This window comes from Theropithecus gelada, chromosome 7b (assembly GCF_003255815.1).
Source record: "Theropithecus gelada isolate Dixy chromosome 7b, Tgel_1.0, whole genome shotgun sequence".
Taxonomy (NCBI): Eukaryota; Metazoa; Chordata; class Mammalia; order Primates; family Cercopithecidae; genus Theropithecus; species Theropithecus gelada.
Genome location: NC_037675.1, coordinates 8,193,032 through 8,213,919, shown reverse-complemented (window position 1 = coordinate 8,213,919; position 20,888 = coordinate 8,193,032). Strand labels below are relative to the sequence as shown.

The following is a 20,888-nucleotide window of genomic DNA, read 5'->3' as shown; positions in this document are numbered from 1 at the left end:
TTCTTGGACCACCATATATGTTACCATACATTATATATATTTTAATAAGAAATATATTACAAATATTTATATGTTTCTGGCCTTATGTTGCTGTATCCTACTATATATATATCCTATTAAAATTTGTTTTTCCCACTCAATAATGTTTTTAAAATCCATCTGTAATAATATGTGACACTATGGTTTATTTTCACCAATCTGTGCCATTCATTTATGTGAACATTACAGATTAAAATCATCCAATTTCCTGTCAAAGCATATTTGGTTTGCTTACCACTTTTTTGCCATTACAAACTTTTTCAAGATGAACCTTCTTCTGCATGTCTGCCAGTGAGTATGTTAGTTTCCTGATTGTATATTCCTGGGGGTGGGGATTGCTGGATAAAATACCCTGCATGTGACTACCCTGGGACTAGACAAAGAGAAAGTAAACCTGCAGGCCAACAACAAAAAAACAACCTACCCTTCAGCTTTGTAAGACAATGCCAACTTCTTTTCCAAACTAGTTGTAGCAAATTACATTCACACAAATGAATACGCTTACTGGTTGTTCTGTATGCATACAATTCAGTACTTACCATCTGCCAGTCGATGTTGATCTCAGTTTGGTGGATCCCTTTGTGGTTCTGTTGGTAAATATACACCAAAGTTTAATTGGTAAATGTCTTGCCTGTTGTTGATTCCTGTTTCTATTCTTTAAAATACCTATTCATATCATTTTGAGGTACACGGCAATGATATTACATTTTATAGATTTGAGAAGTATATTTTTATAATTGTGTGGAGACCTATTAAAAAACAATTTACTTTTACCTTTCTTAATGCTATTACATAAGGATTTATCACTTTCTCTTTGTATTTCTGTTGTCAGATTTATCTCAAAGTTATTCAGTTCTTAATATTTTGGCAATGCAAATAGTATGTTCAAATTATACTTTGTAACCGTGTATTGCTAGTGTATAAGAACTCACTTTATTTCAAATTTTGGTCTTATGTTTAGAAATCAAGTGATACATTTTGATGATTAATTTTAGTAGTTTGATTATGGATTCCCATGCTTCTTTTACACGAATATTAATATCATCCCAGAATTGACAGGGTATTTTTTTGTCCCATTTATTACAAGTATTTATTCATTTTATTTTTCTTACTTTAATGGCTAGGACTTTGAATAAAATATTGAGTGAAAATGGTGATTGCCAATATACTTATTCGTCTCTGATTTCCTTCCCCCCTCCCTTTTATTTTTAAGATCAGAGTCTTGCTCTATTGCCCACGCTGGAGTGCAATGGTGTGAACACAGCTAACTGCAGCTTTGATCCTCCTGCTTCAAATGATCCTCCTGCTTCAGCCTCTCAAGTAGCTGGGACTACACGTGTTTGCCACCAAGTCTAGTTTTTATTTCTTATAGAGATAGGGTTTCACTATGTTGCCTGGGCTGGTCTCCAGCTTTGGACCTCAAGTTATCCTCTTAACTTAGCCTCCCAAAGTGCTGGGATTACAGGCATGAGCCACCACACCCAGCCCTCATTTATGATTTTTAAATCATTGCTTCTAAGCTTTTACTGTAAAGTCTGATGGATTTTTGGTAGATCATCTTTATTAGGTTAGTAGCATTTCCTTCTAGTCTGTGTGTAAGTGTTTTATTATTATTATTATTAAATAATTGCTAAATTTTTTCAACTGCTTTTTTCCCCTTCTCTTTAAGAGATAATAAGGATTCCCCCTTTTAATCTGCTAAGATGGGAAATGATTAAAATGTTTTCTAAAATTAGGCCAACATTAAATTTGTTTATTAATTGCCCACTTCGTGCTGGGTGTTCTGCTAGCATCTGAGAAGTATGTAGCAATGATTAAAGTAAGAATAGTGATAAAGTTTTTATTATATTTTTTAAAACTAAGTAAATAAATAATATGACATATGACAATGTTTTGAATAAAAATAGAACAAGATAGAGATTGGTAGCTACTATTTTAAAGAATATGTTTAAGAATGTTCTATCTGATCAAAATGACATTTAGGCAGGCATCAGAAGGAAGTGAGAAAATGAGCTATATGGACACATGCAGGAAGCACTCTCTAGGCAATGGAATTGGCAAGTGCAAAGGCCCTGTTGCAAAAATAAGTTGGTCAGAATGGTGAAGGGATGGCAAGTAACAGTGTAAGTGGGGTTCTACAAAGTCAAAAACACAGCAGCATGTCTGACCAGACAGGTTCTAAATAATCAGATGCTTCATTCCAGGGTCTTGGGGGCCATGGCTAGAACTTTGGAGTTTTATTCTGAAGCAGATAAAACTCGGAGAGCATGACTTATTTTTTAATAGGATCCTCTGGCTTATTTGTGGAAGATAGAGTATAAGAGAGCAAAATTACAAGCAAACTAATGGTTAGAGGGCTCTTGTGTAACTCCAGATGAGAGAGGATACGGGCTTGGTCAAGTAAGAAAAGTTTGGGGCCAGGCACCGTGGCTCACTCCTGTAATCCCAGCACTTTGGGAGGCCGAGGCAGGTGGATCACCTGAGGTCAGGAGTTCGAGACCAGCCTGACCAACAAGGTGAAACCCTGTCTCTACTAAAAATACAAAAATTAGCTGGGTGTGGTTACAGGTGCCTGTAGTCCCAGCTACCTGGAAGGGAGGCTAAGATAGGAGAACTGCTTGAACCCAGGGGGCAGAGGTTGCAGTGAGCCAAGATCATGCCACTGCACTCCAGCCTGGGCAATGGAGTGAGATTCCATCTCAAAAAAAAAAAAAAAAAAAAAAAAAAAAAAGGTTTGGATTCTGGACAAATGGAGAATATCCATACTGACAACAAATACTTTTATAGCACTTACTATCTGCCAGGCACTCTTCTAAGAGTTTTATAAATATGTACCCATTTTACAGCTTCAACAGGTAGATACTATTATTACCACCATTTTATATGGAGAAACTGAGGTACAGAGAGGTAAAATACCTGCACATGTTTGAAGAGTCTCAGAGAGTTAGATTGGAGGCCAGGAACATCAAACAAGGTCTACCTCTGAAGGTGGTTCAAGGTCACGAGGAGCAAGGACAGGGAGGGAGAGTCCTTGGCATACGGAAACTCAGAAGCGGGAGGTTTACAGGCTGTCTGGGGCCTCACTTTAGAATGGCATGAATGCTTTACCTGGCTGTGATTCTAGGGTGTGTTTCTTAGGATAGAAATCTCCACCCTGGCTGTGGATACAAGAGGATTCTGTTATTGGTAATAGTGAAGGAGGGGTAGGATTACGTAATTTATTCTTTTGTTACTGTTAGCATTACATTTTAAAAGAGTCCCTAGGCTGTCTGATCCTGAGAGCTGCAATGTAGTTTTTTATAATAGACAAAAAAGAGAAAGAAGTAGAGTGTCTAGCATTCTTGCTATCTTCTCCCATGATCAGTCCTTAATATTGGATCTGAATTTTCTCTGGCTAAATGATACAAAAGTCTTTTTCTTCTTATTTTTTGTTCATTTGTTTGTTTGTTGAAATGAAGCTCTGCGCATTCTTAGTGTGATGGCACAGAACACCAACTCATTTTTCCTCGCATAAAACTGTCAACCATATGTCTCTAAAATTCACTCAGCATCTGAACTGCTTACATACATTTGCCCATTTCCATCATTTCCCCAAAAGTGAAGTTCTTCAGGCCCCTTACGTACTTTTTATTCATTTCAGTTTTATGTTTAGTTATTTTTGTTTTGGTTTGCAAAATGCTTAGGAAACCAAAGTATGAGAGATCGAGTGAAAGCAGAAAGTACAAAAGAAAATATTGTGTGTTTGTACATTTACAAAACTTCATACATACATATTTACATATATGTATGCATAAAAATATTCATATGTCATATATAATATACTATATGTGTGCACACATGTGTGTGCATGTGCATATATTTATATTATGTTATTACTATTTCTAATGTATATAATTGCATGCAATATCATATATTTTATGTGATTTTATGTATTCTAATATATGATGCAATATATGCTATATACAAAATTAAGAATTTTTCAAAGTCATAGAGAGCATATATTGGAGAGCCAGATACCCGGATCTTCGTGTATAATTATGATCTTTGGTACCCAGAGATAACTGGTTGGTAGGCTGAAAAATCAAGTCTAAATATTCAGAAAGGACTAGGTCAGAATGTAAAACAGATAAATCCAAGCATTGGTGCTTTAGATTAATCAACATACAAATACTTACAAAACACCTGTCTTGGGTAGAGAACAATGGCAGGTGCTGTGTTGTGAGGGACTAAACAGTGTTATAACAAATGCCGCTTGCTCTGCAGGAGTTCACATTAAAGATAGCGTGATAAGATACCTACATGTTGTTACAAACCAAAGCAATGCAGGACAAAATCCATAAGGATGATCTAGACAGTAAGATAATTTCAGAGAAAGGAGAATGACTTGACTGAGGGACCAGGGAGGGCTCTGAGGAGGAATTAGGATTTGAGCCTGGATGTGAATACTGTCTGTTATACACAGGTAGAGAGGGACAGGGATGCCTGCCTATGAGCACTTGTGTCAGTTCTCTCTGCCTTTAGGCCACAGCACTGTGTATGGTTTCCTCACACATTTTGGTCAATAGAAATTCCCTCAGTAATCACCAAGGATGCCCAAAATCTCAATCTCAGCTTTACTTCTTCCAAGGACTTGGAATCAAGCTTTTCCTGAAAAGGTTGTATTAGCTGGGGATAGACTAAGGCTGTCAACTTTGTCTTTCTCTGTATCTTCCCTATACCAGGTACATAGTAGATACTGTTGGTCTGTTTTTGTGCTGCTGTAAAGGAATACCTGAGGCTGGACAGTTTATAAGGAAAAGAGGTTTAATTGGCTCCTAGTTCTACAGGCTGTACAAGAAGCACGGTGCTGGCCTCTGCTTGGCTTCTGGTGAAGCCTCAAGGAACTTCTACTCATGGCAGAAGGGGTAGTAGGAGAAGGCGTGTCACATGGCAAGAGTGAACAAGGGGATGGAGCACGTGGCACACTCTTTTAAACCACCAGATCTCATGTGCTCTCAGAGTGAGAGCTCACTCATTACTGCCAGGAGGACACCAAGCCATTCATGAGGAATCTGCCCCATGACAAAAACGCCTCCCACCAAGCCTCAGCTCCAACATTGGGGATTACATTTCAACATGAGGTTTGGAGGGAAACATCCGAACTGTATAAGATACTTAGCAAATGTTTACTTAATGCAAAAATACATTCCCATTTAACTTGAAATCTTTAGAATTGCACTCTCCATCTCTACTAAGCCACATAGTTTGATCTATTGCACTGAACACAGTACTAGATACATTACTAAAATTATTTCTCAGTGACCAGCTATTCGCTGGAACCAGAATCCCTTCCTAATTGCAGTCTTATTGGCTAGGTATTGGCACTGCACTTAGCTTAAGTGTCACCTCCCTCATCAGGGTGCACTGCCATAAATGGACAGATGGCCATGGGTTCAGGGCTGCTGTTTCCCTGAGTCTGAGTGTTTCTTGCCAACCAGGATTGCAAGGAAGTCTGGATTTTTTTTTTTTTTTGTAATTATTTTCATCTCCATGCCTAATGCTAAGCCTACTCAATATCAAAAATGCCTAAACTGCTAAATATGACACAATGGCTATCTGGTGCATACTAAAAGATAACCTCAGTTCCTAGCTTGGTTTTTCAAAGCTATCATTATCAAGTCATAGTTTCCTTGTGGGTGACTGTTTTAAATGGCAGGAATGACTTGAGCTATGCAAAGAGATATGAGCATCCCCAAAATGTCTCAAGTGTGGTGGGTGTGTGGAAGAGAAATTTGAACAAAGCAGAGGTCCTCAATCTAACTGGAATCAACACTTCCCGTTTATGACCAATATTTGTCATTTCTCCTTTATTGTCCTAAAATAAAAAGCAAAGGTGATATAATATTTGACATAAATAGTTTGAGTATCAATATTGTCCTCTAACAGTAATATAAAAGGAAAGTATAATAAACTGCTACAAATTAAGTTTGTGACTGATCAGAGACAGTTCACTTAATACATACTGTCCTAAGCAGCTAGATCCTTACTTTTCTCCTTGGAACCCCAGTTTATTCCCAAGGTATTTTCTACATCAATTCTTGTTTTCCTTTTAGCCCTATATTCGAAACTTCTATTGAATACCAGCTACACACCAGACACTGTGATAGGCAATAACATAAGAATTAATATCTCCCACGCGGCTGATATGGAAACCAACACGTTAACCCAGTTTTCCTAGACTGTAGTATGAATAGGCAGCTGAACAAAGTTTTGAAAGCAAATATACCTGTTATTTCTGCTGTCACAGACATGAAAGCAGTTATGGGTGAGGTAGTCACTGGCAGGGAGTCTGAGGGAGGTTTCTGAGGGGCAGGGTTGGTGTTCTCTTTCTCATGCGGTTGGTTATATGAGTATGCTCCGTTGGTTGAAGTTCAGTGAGTTTTACACTTACGATTTGTGCTATGTGAACTTTTCTTTATGTATGTTGTTCTTCAATAAAAGCTCACTCCAAGGGCAGGGAAAGAAGCAAATCTATCTAAATCCAACAGTTTCCTTTGCCTGAAGCCAGATTTCAATGAATCTCCACTTCAAATGTCAGATCCCCTTCTTAGTATGCTTTTTGTCATTTTATTAGCACTGGCCTGCTTTGCAACGATAGCTCTTTAGACCCTTCTTTACTAAGAGCTCTTAGCGGAAACCAGGACTCCTCTTGAGGGGTAGGGATAAGAGGAATTAGAGATATTGATCCAAATCTGAGTTCTACTGGCGACTCTTTCCCATCCTGCCAAACCCCGATGTGACATTTTCATTGGGCGTCACGACGCTTCATTAGACATTACATTCATTCTATGACACAGGTTCTGAAGAAGAACTCAACTTCAGTCCCATGGAGACCACCGAATGAGGAACCTTCTCCCAGGAAAGAAAGTAACCAGGAAGTGAGTTTTGGTGGGAAATGTGTCTTTCAAATTCAAAGCAGTAGATTGGAATGCTTATGGATAGCCCAGCCTTAGAATTGAGATGGCCCTCAGAAATTAGAGCACTGAATTTCACTTGAACAACTTTGAAAAGCCTAAACAACAAGGGAATATCTGTATATATATCCTGGCCTGTGCTCTCTCTATGTCCCAGAATGGGGTCAGATGGGCACAGCAGGCCATGGACTGTCCATAGTGTTAGATGCCAACTGGGTAGCTATTCATTTATGAATAGTTAGAAAAGAGAGAGAGAAAAAAGAGGAAATAACTAAAAGACTCTCCACCATACCACTGTCCCTCAAGCCATGGAAAGAGGCAATTCTGAAATGGTTAGTGGTCATGGAAAATAGGTTAATGATTTTACAAATTTCCCAGACAGTGAAAAAGTGATACATTTATTTCTAGGCAAGTAGATCAGTTTGCTTCTTTATCATAAAAGGGCTTGAAGAATTCAATGAGGATCAGAGGGAAAAAAATGCTTAAAGAAATGTTGCTTTCAAAGTTGTATTTAAAAATCACACATACCCTTCTATATTTTATAAGGCATTAAAAGGCTTTCCAAGGGTAAATTTAAACATTTCAATTAGTCATCTTACAAGCTGACTTTAGAACATAAAGTATACGTAAGCTTTAATTTCATTTTATTTCTCAACCTTATAATGGTCAAAAGAAACAGATACTGTGGGGTGAAGTAAAACCTTTGAACCATACAGTAAAATATGAGGCTATAATGAACTATTTTTTAAAACTTGGTGTTTACCAAGCATAGAGCTATGTTGGTACTGAGCTGGCTTTATGTTTCTTTGGCCAGGCACGATGATAGAGACCGTGTTACATTATTTCCTTTAATCCATACTCTAATCCTAAGTGGTAGATAGTAAATTGTGCTTTTGAAATAAGGGTACTAGACTGGGCACAGTGGCTCACACCTGTAATCCCAGAATTTTGGAAGGTCAAGGTGGGAAGATCGCTTGAGCCCAGGAGTTTGAGACCAGCCTGGGCAACATAGAGAGACTCCATCTCTACAAAAAATTTAAAAATTAGACAAGCATGGTGGTGCATGCCTGTAATCCCAACTATTAGGAGACTGAGGTCTGAGGATCACCTGAGTGTGGGAGATCAAGGCTGTAGTGAGGCCAGGTTGGCACTACTGTACTCCAGGGTGAGTGACAGAGTGAGGCCCTGTCTCAAAAATAAATGAACAAACAAACAAACATAAGGGTACTAAGGCACGTAGAAGTTAACCAACCTGGCCGGGCGCGGTGGCTCAAGCCTGTAATCCCAGCACTTTGGGAGGCCGAGACGGGCGGATCACGAGGTCAGGAGATCGAGACCATCCTGGCTAACACGGTGAAACCCCGTCTCTACTAAAAATACAAAAAACTAGCCGGGTGCGGTGGCGGGCGCCTGTAGTCCCAGCTACTCGGGAGCCTGAGGCAGGAGAATGGCGGGAACCCGGGAGGCGGAGCTTGCAGTGAGCTGAGATCCGGCCACAGCACTCCAGCCTGGGCGACAGAGCGAGACTCCGTCTCAAAAAAAAAAAAAAAAAAAAAAAGAAGTTAACCAACCTGTCCAAGTTACAGAGCCCACAGCTCTCAATCAAATAGATACAATTTTACACCAGTGAAACTTCTGAGGTGAAAGCCTTTTAGGAGACATACAAATGTGTCAAAAGTTCAAAAAGCTCTGAAGGTTATTTCCAGAAGGAAGGCACAGAGGAGAAAAAAGAAAATGTTTGAAAATACAGTGGTAGAAAATTCACCTGACCTGAGAAGCAGTATTTTGCCACCAATGTCTCTGATATATTAATTATTCTCTGTTACATTAAGATTTCAGTTTTTAATTTTAACAATTTTTCCTCCTGGATTTGAATTTTCTGTGTTTGGTTTGATGCTTTTTCTCACAAGGGTGGATTGCCTCAAATGTTTGGGAATTTTTAGTCCTCTTTTCATATTTGTAAATAAGAATCTGTATTGATCAGTCTTTGCAACAGGAGTACATTTTTCCCAGCCTCTGGGTTCTAATTTTATGACACCACTGCCTATCATTCTGAAATTATTCAAAACACTAATGGAAAAAATCACTTTTTAGAGATACTCTTCTTCACCTGGATGAGTTTGCAATTTTCTTAGCTTCTTCATTGTATTTTATCACTATTTACCCTGTTCCCATTGGCTTTGCATTTTTCACAAACTCCATAATGATCATGTGGGCTGATGACACCCCTCCCAGCCTCCTAGCCCTGCTATGGAGTTTTTATTCATTTACTCATTTGTTCATATATCCAACTTTTTATTGAAGTCTATACATACAGAAAGGTGAACATATTGTGAGGCTATAACTTGATTAATTTTTAAAGAGTATGCTTGTATAACTATCTCCCAGATCAAGCAGCAGATTCTTGCCCGGAATTCCAGAAACCCACCCCCTGCACCTTTCCATATACTAAAGCCCCCCTCCCAAGGAAGTCAACTATCCTGACCTCTAGCACCGTATTAAATTTGCCTGTTTTGCACTTTATGTAAGCAGATTCTACAGTATCCTGAGCATTTTGGGGATGCTCATGTATCTTTGCATAGCTCAAAGTACACTTTGTGCATTGCTTCTTTAATCTGTGTTTGGAGATTCACCCATGTTCTTGCATGTAACCATGCTTTATTTGTTCTCATGAGGTGGGAGGATCACCTGAACCTGGGAGGTCAAAGCTGTAGTGAGCCAGGAAGGTGCCACTGTACTCCAGCCTGGGCAACAGAGCAAGACCTTGTCTCAAAGCATGTACCTAGCATATACCTAGGAGTAGAATTGCTGGCTTTGATTTATTTTGTTATTATATATTCTCTGCCATTTCAATAGGCTTTGGAATGAACAAAATATAAACACATTAGATCTGTTTGCCATCTTTTACCAGAAAGCCTAAAGCATGGTTTTGACTGATAAGAATCATTTACAATTCAATAGCAACGCTATTGCTTACACTTTAAAAATTTTTATTTAAACCAAAATGAGAAAACTTTGAGTTCACCACCATTAAAAACAATGACAAAACTCGTAGATTTTGTTTTGCTCCCTTTTAATACTCCAATGTATATTTGCTTTAAAATTTGCTTAAGAGACCATCACAGAAAATATCCATTATAAAACTTATTTTTCTAGAATCTTAACCATCTCTATAATGCTACAGTTAAAAACAAAAAATAAGAAAGAAAAAAAAGAGACTTAAATAGCATTTTTTTCCTTTCCTGTTGTTTTGATCTGTATTTGTTCAATTATGCATCTTTGAATAAATCTAGTCCCTCATCCACTAACCTTCTTCTGAACGTAAATGATTTGTATGTGGTCTAATCATATTTCCTGGTCCCATGGCACTCTAGAGTCTAACTGTGCATTCTGGTCTCTTATTTCCATACATTGTGTCTCAGAGATAACCAAATGCATGGTCAACTTCCCTAATTACAGCCACCAGGTCCTGGCGGCCTCCTGCAGTGCCCTCTCTTCCCTGCATCCTTTCACTTTTGTGTTTTCATTTTTTCCATCTCTCTCCCTGAAGTATCCTTTCAAATTTCCCTGGCCCTAAGGAGACTGCTTCAACATTTGTTTACATGTCAAAATAATTGAAGACTAAATTAATTCTCAGCTTCACTTTATCAAGCTCCTTTTCAATTGTGGCTTTTTCCCCCTTTAGACTTTGGACTTTGGCAACTAGGATAGGCTTTGAAAACACAAAAAAAGCACAATAGATATTGATGGATCACTTGATAGACTGTGTCCTCTAGGCCTAGAGTCTATGATTTTATGATTCATTGGCTTGCTAGGTTTCTTTTTGTTTTTTCCTCCTGGGTTCCCAATATCTGATTATTAAATTACACAGAAAGAACCATTAAGCGTGTTTGTAAAGCCCACATTCTTAATATTTCTGCTCCTTTTTTAAGAGACTTAATGGAAAACCTAATATAAACACCTGAACTGTGCATTCTTTCATGAGAGGAAGACATATTTCATAACTCCTTATATGCTAAAAACCCAATATATTGACCAAACATGTAGAAGCCACATACACACACACACACATTTTGCCTATTTTTGTATTTTATATATTTCCTTTCTTATACTTTGTATGGTCTGTGTAAGTGAACTAGATATGTAACACATTGAGCTATGTATATATAGTAGATTGAACTTCTATGATGTCTTAGGAACACATAGGATTGGGGATTGTGGTAGGCAGCTTCTGTGATGACCTCATAAAAATTTCCACCTTCCTGATATATTTGCTTTGTGTAATTCCCTCGCCTTGAGTATGATCTAGTCTAGTGACTTGCTGTTATGTAATAAAATATAGCAAAGGTGATAGTATACCACTTCAGTGATTGTAACCGAAGACGGTAACATTTGTATTTCAAGTAGATTCTCTCAATTGACTCTCTCGTTTGATGGTTTTAGTAAGGCAAGTTGCCATCTGGAGAGACCCAAGGGGCATTAAATTGAGGGCAGCTGCTAGCCAGCAGCCATCTAGAAACTGAGGCCTTCAATCCAACCAGTCCTTGAAGAACTGAATTTTGCCAGCAGACACATCAATTGGGAGTGGATACTTTCCCAGCTGAGCCTTACATGAGGCTGCAGCCCTGGTTGACACCTCAATTGTAGGTTCTTAGATTCTGATATAGAGTCCCCGGATAAGTCATGCCTAGACTCTGACTTAGAGAAATTGAAAATAATAATCACACCTTATTTTCTCCACTAAGTTTGTTAATTTGTTATATGGCAATAAAGGCCACATTTGTGGAGTGCATGCCCAGTACTCATCAAGGGAATGGGCAGCTGATATGCAGAATCTCATTTGGTCATAACAATCATTCTGCAAACTAAGGCTTTGGTTGCGATATAGTCATGACTCTAAATTGCACAGATACAGAAAAAAACTCTTCTGACAAGTTAGTTAGCTCAACCTGCCCATGGTGATATGGAGCCAAGATTTTAAAACTGGACTACAACCTGAGAAGAATGGAATGAGAGAAAAGGAAAGGATCTGACATGGGTCCTGTTTCATGGGTGAGGAGTGAGACAGGGGGTTGAGCTTTAAGTAGGATGGGTTTTGCTATCCCCAAAATGCAGCAGAAAGTAAAACAAAGCAGGAAAAAATTAAGTCATGCTCTATCTGAATAATACTCCAAAGAAGGTAGAAAATTAGTTTAAATTCTCTTGTATTGGGTAAAAATCAAGTGAAGTTATAGAAAGGGTTCAAAAAAGAATCACAGGAATTATGCCTTTTTAAACAAACCACTGAAGAAAACTTGTTTGGTAATCATTTAAAATACATAGTACATTTTTCCCAGGAAAGAAATGTTTTACATCAAGACCAGGTACTTACGCTAGCTATATATATATACACATACACATACACACACACATATATATACACACACACATACACACATATATACACACACACACATATATACACATATATACACACACACATATATATGTATACACACATATATTTATATAACCATAATGCAGCTGAAATACTACATGTTTGCAATGAAACTAAAAAAATACTGGACTCTTAAAATGATCCATATTAGATATAGCAGCAAAATAGACCCCACTAAGATGGAAAAATACATTGCTTTTAGCTCAACTCTTTCCTCAAGAAAATCAATTTTAATAGAAAATTTGTGGGTACTCTGGACTTTCGTATGACCTTTAAAATTGACATCACCAGTTTAATATTGGTATTTCTAATTTATTTACAAAGCAACATACTTTTCCTTGATACAAATGTGTTGCTAGCATGAATCTTATTCATAATGGACATGGATAAGAACACAGAGAGGATGAGGTGTTTCAGTTGAGAGATAACTAGATAACAAGTTGGGAGGGAGAATATAAAGGAGAAAGGAATTAAGAAAATAACTGGGCACCAGGATGGTTCCAAGATGGCAGAATAGGAACAGCTCCAGTCTACAGCTTCCAGTGTGAGCAATGCAGAAGATGAGTGATTTCTGCATTTCCAACTGAGGTACTGGGTTCATCTCACTGGGGCTTGTTGGACAGTGGGTGTAGGACAGTGGGTGCAGCCCACCGAGCATGAACCGAAGCAGGGAGAGGCATCACCTCACACAGGAAGCACAAGGGGTCAGGGAATTCCCTTTCCTAGCCAAGGGAAGCTGTGACAGATGGCACCTGGAAAATCGGGTCACTCCCACCCTAATACTGTGCTTTTCCAATGGTCTTAGCAAATGGCACACCAAGAAATTATATCCCACGCCTGGCTCAGAGGGTCCCATGCCCACAGAGCCTCGCTCATTGCTAGCACAGCAGTCTGAGATCGAACTGCAACATGGCAGCAAGGCTGGAGCAGGGGCACCCGCCATTGCTGAGGCTTGAGTAGGTTAATAAAGCATCCGGGAAGCTCGAACTGGGTGGAGCCCACTGCAGCTCAAGGAGGTCTGCCTGCCTCTGTAGACTCCACTTCTGGGGGCAGGCATAGCTGAATAAAAGGCAGCAGAAACCTCTGCAGACTTAAATGTCTGCAGACAGCTTTGAAGAGAGTAGTGGTTCTCCCAGCATGGAGTTTGAGATCTGAGAACAGACAGACTGCCTCCTCAAGTGGGTCCCTGAGCCCCGAGTAGCCTAACTGAGAGGCACGCCCCCAGTAGGGGCAGACTGACACCTCACATGGCCGGGTGCCCCTCTGAGACGAAACTTCCAGAGGAATGATCAGGCAGTAACATTTGCTGTTCAGCAATATTCGCTGTTCTGCAGGCTCCACTGCTGAAACCCAGGCAAACAGGGCCTGAAGTAGACCTCCAGCAAACTCCAACAGACCTGCTGCTGAGGGTCCTGACTGTTAGGAGGAAAACTAACAAACAGAAAGGACATCCACACCAAAACCTCATCTGTACGTCACCATCATTAAAGAGCAAAGGTAGATAAAACCACACAGATAGGGAAAAAACAGAGCAGAAAAGCTGAAAATTCTAAAAATCAGAGCGCCTCTCCCCCTCCAAAGGAATGCAGCTCCTCACCAGCAATGGAACAAAGCTGGACAGAGAATGACTTTGACGAGTTGAGAGAAGAAAGCTTCAGATGACCAAACATCTCCAAGCTAAAGGAGGAAGTTTGAACCCATCGCAAAGAAGCTAAGACCCTTGAAAAAAGATTAGATGAATGGCTAACTAGAATAACCAGTGCAGATAAGTCCTTAAATGACTGGATGAAGCTGAAAACTATGGCACGAGAACTACGTGATGAACGCACAAACTTCAGTAGCCAATTCGATCAACTGAAAGGGTATCAGTGATTGAAGATCAAATAAATGAAATGAAACAAGAAGAGAAGCTTACAGAAAAAAGAGTAAAAAGAAATGAACAAAGCCTCCAAGAAATATGGGACTATGTGAAAAGACCAAATCTACGTCTGACTGGTATACCTGAAAGTGACGGGGAGAATGGAACCAAGTTGGAAAACACTCTGCAGGATATTATCCAGGATAACTTCCCCAACCTAGGGAGGCAGGCCAACATTCAAATTCAGGAAATACAGAGAACACCACAAAGATACTCCTCTAGAGGAGCAACTCCAAGACACATAATTGTCAGATTCACCAAAGTTGAAATGAAGGAAAAAATGTTAAGGGCAGCTGATAAAAAGGTTGGGTTACCCACAAAGGGAAGCCCATCAGACTAACAGCGGATCTCTCGGCAGAAACTCTACAAGCCAGAAGAGGGTAGGGGCCAATATTCAACATTCTTAAAGAAAAGAATTTTCAACCCGGAATTTCATATCCAGCCAAACTAAGCTTCCTAAGTGAAGGAGAAATAAAATTCTTTACAGACAAGCAAATGCTTAGAGATTTTGTCACCACCAGGCCTGCTCTACAAGAGCTCCTAAAGGAAGCACTAAATATGGAAAGGAACAACCAGTAGCAGCCACTGCAAAAACATGCCAAATTGTAAAGACCATCGATCTAGGAAGAAACTGCATCAACTAATGAGCAAAATAACCAGCTAACATCATAACGACAGGATCAAATTCACACATAACAATATTAACCTTAAATATAAATGGGCTAAATGCTCCAATTCAAAGACACAGACTGGAAAATTGGATAAAGAATCAAGACCCATCAGTGTGCTGTATTCAGGAGACCCACCTCCATGCAGAGACACACATAAGCTCAAAATAAAGGGATGGAAGAAGATCTACCAAGCAAATGGAAACAAAAAAAGGCAGGGGTTGCAATCCTAGTCTCTGATAAAACAGACTTCAAACCAACAAAGATCAAAAGAGACAAAGAAGGCCATTATATAATAGTAAAGGGATCAATTCAACAAGAAGAGCGAACTATCTTAAATATATAAGCACCCAATACAGGAGCACCCAGATAATAAAGCAAGTCCTTAGAGACCTACAAAGAGACGTAGACTCTCACACAATAATAATGGGAGACTTTAATACCCCACTGTCAACATTAGACAGATCAACGAAACAGAAAGTTAACAAGGATATCCAGGAATTGAACTCAGCTCTGCACCAAATGGACCTAATAGACATCTACAGAACTCTCCACTCCAAATCAACAGAATATACATTCTTCTCAGCACCACACTGCACTTATTTCAAAATTGACCACATAGTTGGAAGTAAAGCACCCCTCAGTAAATGTAAAAGGACAGAAATTATAACAAACTCTCTCTCAGACCACAGTGCAATCAAACTAGAACTCAGGATTAAGAAACTTACTCAAAACCGCTCAACTACATGGAAACTGAACAATCTGCTCCTGAATGACTACTGAGTACATAAAGAAATTAAGGCAAAAATAAAGATGTTCTTTGAAACCAATGAGAACAAAGACACAACATACCAGAATCTCTGGGACACATTTCACACAGTGTGTAGAGGGAAATTTATAGCACTAAATGCCCACGAGAGAAAGCAGGAAAGATCTAAAATTGATACCCTAACATCACAATTAAAAGAACTAGAGAAGCAAGAACAAATACATTCAAAAGCTGGCAGAGGGCAAGAAATAACTAAGATAAGAGCAGAACTGAAGGAGATAGAGACACAAAAAACCCTTCAAAAAAATCAATGAATCCAGAAGCTGGTTTTTTGAAAAGATCAACAAAATTGATGGACCTCTAGCAAGACTAGTAAAGAAGAAAAGAGAGAAGAATCAAATAGATGCAATAAAAAATGATAAAGGGGATATCACCACCGACCCCACAGAAATACAAACTACCATCAGAGAATACTATAAACACCTCTATGCAAATAAAGTAGAAATCTAGAAGAAATGGATAAATTCCTGGACACATGCACCCTCTCAAGACTAAACCAGGAAGAAGTTGAATCCCTGAATAGACCAATAATAGGTTCTGAAATTGAGGCAATAATTAATAGCCTACCAACCAAAAAAAGTCCAGGACCAGATGGATTCACAGAAGAATTCTACCAGAGGTACAAGGAGGAGCTGGTACCGTTCCTTCTGAAACTATTCCAATCAATAGATAAAGAGGGAATCCTCCCTAAGTCATTTTATGAGACCAGCATCATCCTGATACCAAAGCCTGGCAGAGACACAATAAAAAAAGAGAATTTTAGACCATATCCCTGATGAACATCGATGCAAAAATCCTCAATAAAATAGTGGCAAACCAAATCCAGCAGCACATCAAAAAGCTTATCCACCATGATCAAGTGGGCTTCATCCCTGGGATGCAAGGCTGGTTCAACGTACACAAATCAATTAACATAATCCAGCATATAAACAGAACCAAACACAAAAACCACATGATTATCTCAATAGATGCAGAAAAGGCCTTTGACAAAATTCAACAGCCCTTCATGCTAAAAACTCTCAATAAATTCGGTATTGATGGAACATATCTCAAAATCATAAGAGCTATTTATGACAAACCCATAGCCAATATCATACTGAAGGGGCAAAAACTGGAAGCATTCCCTTTGAAAACTGGCAGAAGACAGGGATGCCCTCCCTCACCACACCTATTCAACATAGTGTTGGAAGTTCTGGCCAGGGCAATCAGGCAGGAGAAAGAAATAAAGGGTATTCAATTAGGAAAAGAGGAAGTCAAACTGTCTCTGTTTGCAGATGACATGATTGTATATTTAGAAAACCCGATCATCTCAACCCAAAATTTCCTTAAGCTGATAAGCAACTTCAGCAAAGTCTCAGGGTAGAAAATCAATGTGTAAAAATTACAAGCATTCTTATACACCAATAACAAACACAGAGCCAAATCATGAGTGAACTCCCATTCACAATTGCTACAAAGAGAATAAAATACCTAGGAATCCAACTTACAAGGGATATGAAGGACTTCTTCAAAGAGAACTGCAAACCACTGCTCAATGAAATAAAGGAGGACACAAACAAATGGAAGAACATTCCATGCTCATGGATAGGAAGAATCAATATCGTGAAAATGGCCATACTGCCCAAGGTAATTTATAGATTCAATGCCATCCCCATCAAGCTTTCTTCACAGAATTGGAAAAAACTACTTTAAAGTTTATATGGAACCAAAAAAGAGCCCACATTGCCAAGTCAATCCTAAGCCAAAAGAACAAAGCTGAAGGCATCATGCTACCTGATTTCAAACTATACTACAAGGTTACAGTAACCAAAACAGCATGGTACTGGTACCAAAACAGAGATATAGACCAATGGAACAGAACAGAGCCCTCAGAAATAATACCGCACATCTACAACCATCTGATCTTTGGCAACCCTGACAAAAACAAGAAATGAGGAAAGGATTCCCTATTTAATAAATGGTGCTGGGAAAACTGGCTAGCCATATGTGAAAAGCTGAAACTGGATCCCTTCCTTACAATTTATACAAAAATTAATTCAAGGTGGATTAAAGACTTAAATGTTAGACCTAAAACCATAAAAACCCTAGAAGAAAACCTAGGTAATACCATTCAGGACATAGGCATGGGCAAGGACTTCATGTCTAAAACACCAAAAGCAATGGCAACAAAAGCCAAAATTGACAAGTGGGACCTAATTAAACCAAAGAGCGTCTGCACAGCAAAAGAAACTACCATCAGAGTGAACAGGCAACCTACAGAATGGGAGAAAATTTTTGCAATCTACTCATCTAACAAAGGGCTAATATCCAGAATCTATAAAGAACTCAAACAAATTTACAAGAAGAAAACCAAACAACCCCATCAAAAAGTGGGCAAAGGATATGAACAGACATTTCTCAAAAGAAGACATTTATGCAGTCAACAGACACATGAAAAAATGCTCATCATCACTGGCCATCAGAGAAGTGCAAGTCAAAACCACAATGATATACCATCTCACAACAGTTAGAATGGCACTCATTAAAAAATCAGAAAACGACAGGTGCTGGAGAGGATGTGGAGAAATAGGAACACTTTTACACTATTGGTGGCACTGTAAACTAGTTCAACCATTGTGGAAGACAGTGTGGCCATTCCTCAAGGATCTACAACTAGAAATACCGTTTAACCCAGCAATCCCATTACTGGGTATATACCCAAAAAATTATAAATCATGCTGCTATAAAGACACATGCACATGTATATGTATTGTGGCACTATTCACAATAGCAAAGACTTGGAACCAACCCCAATGTCCATCAATGATAGACTGGATTAAGAAAACGTGGCACATATACACCATGGAATACTATGCAGCCACAAAAAAGGATGCATCCATGTCTTTTGTAGGGACATGAAGTTGGAAACCATCATTCTCAGCAAACTATCGGAAGGACAAAAAACCAAACACCGCATGTTCTCACTCATAGGTGGGAATTGAACAATGAGAACACCTGGACACAGGAAGGGGAACATCACACACTGGGGCCTGTTGTGGAGTGGGCGGAGGGAGAAGGGATAGCATTAGGAGATATACCTAATGTAAATGACCAGCTAATGGGTGCAGCACACCAACATGGCACATGTATACATATGTAACAAACCTGCACATTGTGCACATGTATCCTAGAACTTAAAGTATAATAATAATAATAATAATAAAAGAAAATAACTGGGCACCAAAAAGATATAAAATGTTTGCTGGTGGAAGAATCAGTTCAGTTAGATATATAAGTGACTCCATCACAGGAGCAAATGGGAATGCTGACTCTACGGATTACCTCTGCGTATGTTTAGTCAGTTCCTGGGCCTCAAATTTCTCATCTTAAAGCTGGCATTACAATGCTTGTTTCTATATTAAATAGCCTAATGTATATGGCAATTCCTTGTAACAATTTGCCATGATAGTGGACTCTGAATGATATTTGTTGAATCTGAAACTAAATCGCTGCAGCCTTTATAAGGAGAAATAATGGAAATCATAAAGAAGAAAATTTGGATTATTCGTTGCTCAAGATAGGTTTGTCTGGTGAGTGAAGGAGGGAAGGTGTGATGGCTAATTTTAGGTGTCAACTTGACTGGATTAAGAAATATGCAGAAAGCTGGTAAAGCATTATTTCTAAGTATGTCTGTGAGAGTGCTTCCAGAAGAGATTGGCATTTGAATTAGTAGACTGGGTAAGGAAGATCTGCTTCTACCTGACATGGTTGGGCTCTGTCCCCACCCAGATCTCCTCTAGAATTCCCATGTGTTGTGGGAGGGACCCAGTGGGAGGTGATTGAATCATGGGGGCAGGTCTTTCCCATGCTGTTCTCATGACCATGAATATGTCTTATGAGACCTGATGGTTTAATAAGAAGGAGTTTCCCTGCTCAAGTTTTCTTTGACTGCCACCATCCATGTAAGACATGACTTGTTCCTCCTTGCCTTCTGCCATGATTGTGAGGCTTCCCTGGCCATGTGGAACTGTAAGTCCATTAAACTTTTTTCTTTCCAGTCTCAGGTATGACGTTATCAGCAGTATGAAAATAGACTAATACAGTAAATTGGTACCAGTAGAGTGGAACACTGCTGTAGATACCCAACATTTGGAAGCAAATTTGGAACTTGGTGACAGGCATGGGTTGGAACAGTTTGGGGGCTCAGAAGAGGACAGAAAAATCTGGGAAAGTTTAAACTCCCTGGAGACTTGTTGAATGGCTTTGACCAAAATGCTGATAATGATATGGACAATGAAATCCAGGCTGAGGTGATCTCAGATGGGGAGGAGGAACTTCATGGGAACTGGAGCAAAGATGACTCTTGTTATGTTTTAGCTAAGAGATTGATGGCACTTTGCCCCTGCCCTAGAGATTTGTGGAACAATAACTTCAAAGAGATGATTTATGGTATCTGGCAGAAGAAATTTCTAAGCAGCAAAGCATTCAAGAGATGACTTGGGTGCTGTTAAAAGCATTCAGTTTTAAAAGGGAAACAGCATAAAAGTTTGGAAAATTTGCAGCCTGACAATGCGATAGAAAAGAAAATGCTATTTTCTGAGGAAAAATTCAAGCCGTCTATGGAAATTTGCATAAGTAACAAGGAGCTGAATGTTAATCACCAAGACAATGGGGAAAATGTCTCCAGAGCATGTCAGAGACCTCTGGAGCAGCCCCTCCCATCACAGGTACAGAGGTACTTTAGGAGGAAAAAATGGTTTCATGGGCCCAGTACGGGGTCCCTGTGCTATGTGCAGTCTTGGGACTCAGTGCCCTGCATTCCACCTACTCCAGCCATGACTAAAAGGGGCCAATGTACAGCCCAGGCTATTGCTTCAGAGGGTGGAAGCGTCAGGCCTTGGCAGCTTTCACATGGTGTTGAGCCTGTGAGTGCACAGAAGTTAAGAATTGAGCTTTGGGAACCTCTGCCTAGATTTCAGATAATGTATGGAAATGCCTGGATTCCCAGGCGGAAGTTCGCTGCAGGGGCAGGGCCTCATGGAGAACCTCTGCTAGGGCAGTGCAG

General features: G+C 39.3%; 1 protein-coding gene and 1 long non-coding RNA gene across 2 annotated transcripts in view; one reads left to right on the top strand and one right to left on the bottom strand.

Annotated features, from left to right (window-relative positions):
• The window catches only part of LOC112628892, a 47,068-nt gene extending 46,399 nt beyond the window's left edge, over positions 1 to 669 (bottom strand). The window contains exon 1 of the long non-coding RNA XR_003120496.1: positions 579 to 669. This is a non-coding gene — a long non-coding RNA (uncharacterized LOC112628892). The remainder of the gene's footprint in view (positions 1 to 578) is intronic.
• The window catches only part of LOC112628891 (cytosolic carboxypeptidase 4-like), a 464,052-nt gene that overhangs the window by 424,172 nt on the left and 18,992 nt on the right, over positions 1 to 20,888 (top strand). Inside the window, exon 3 of the mRNA XM_025392213.1 lies at positions 229 to 330. Coding sequence (XP_025247998.1) covers positions 229 to 330 — 102 coding nt within the window. The remainder of the gene's footprint in view (positions 1 to 228; positions 331 to 20,888) is intronic.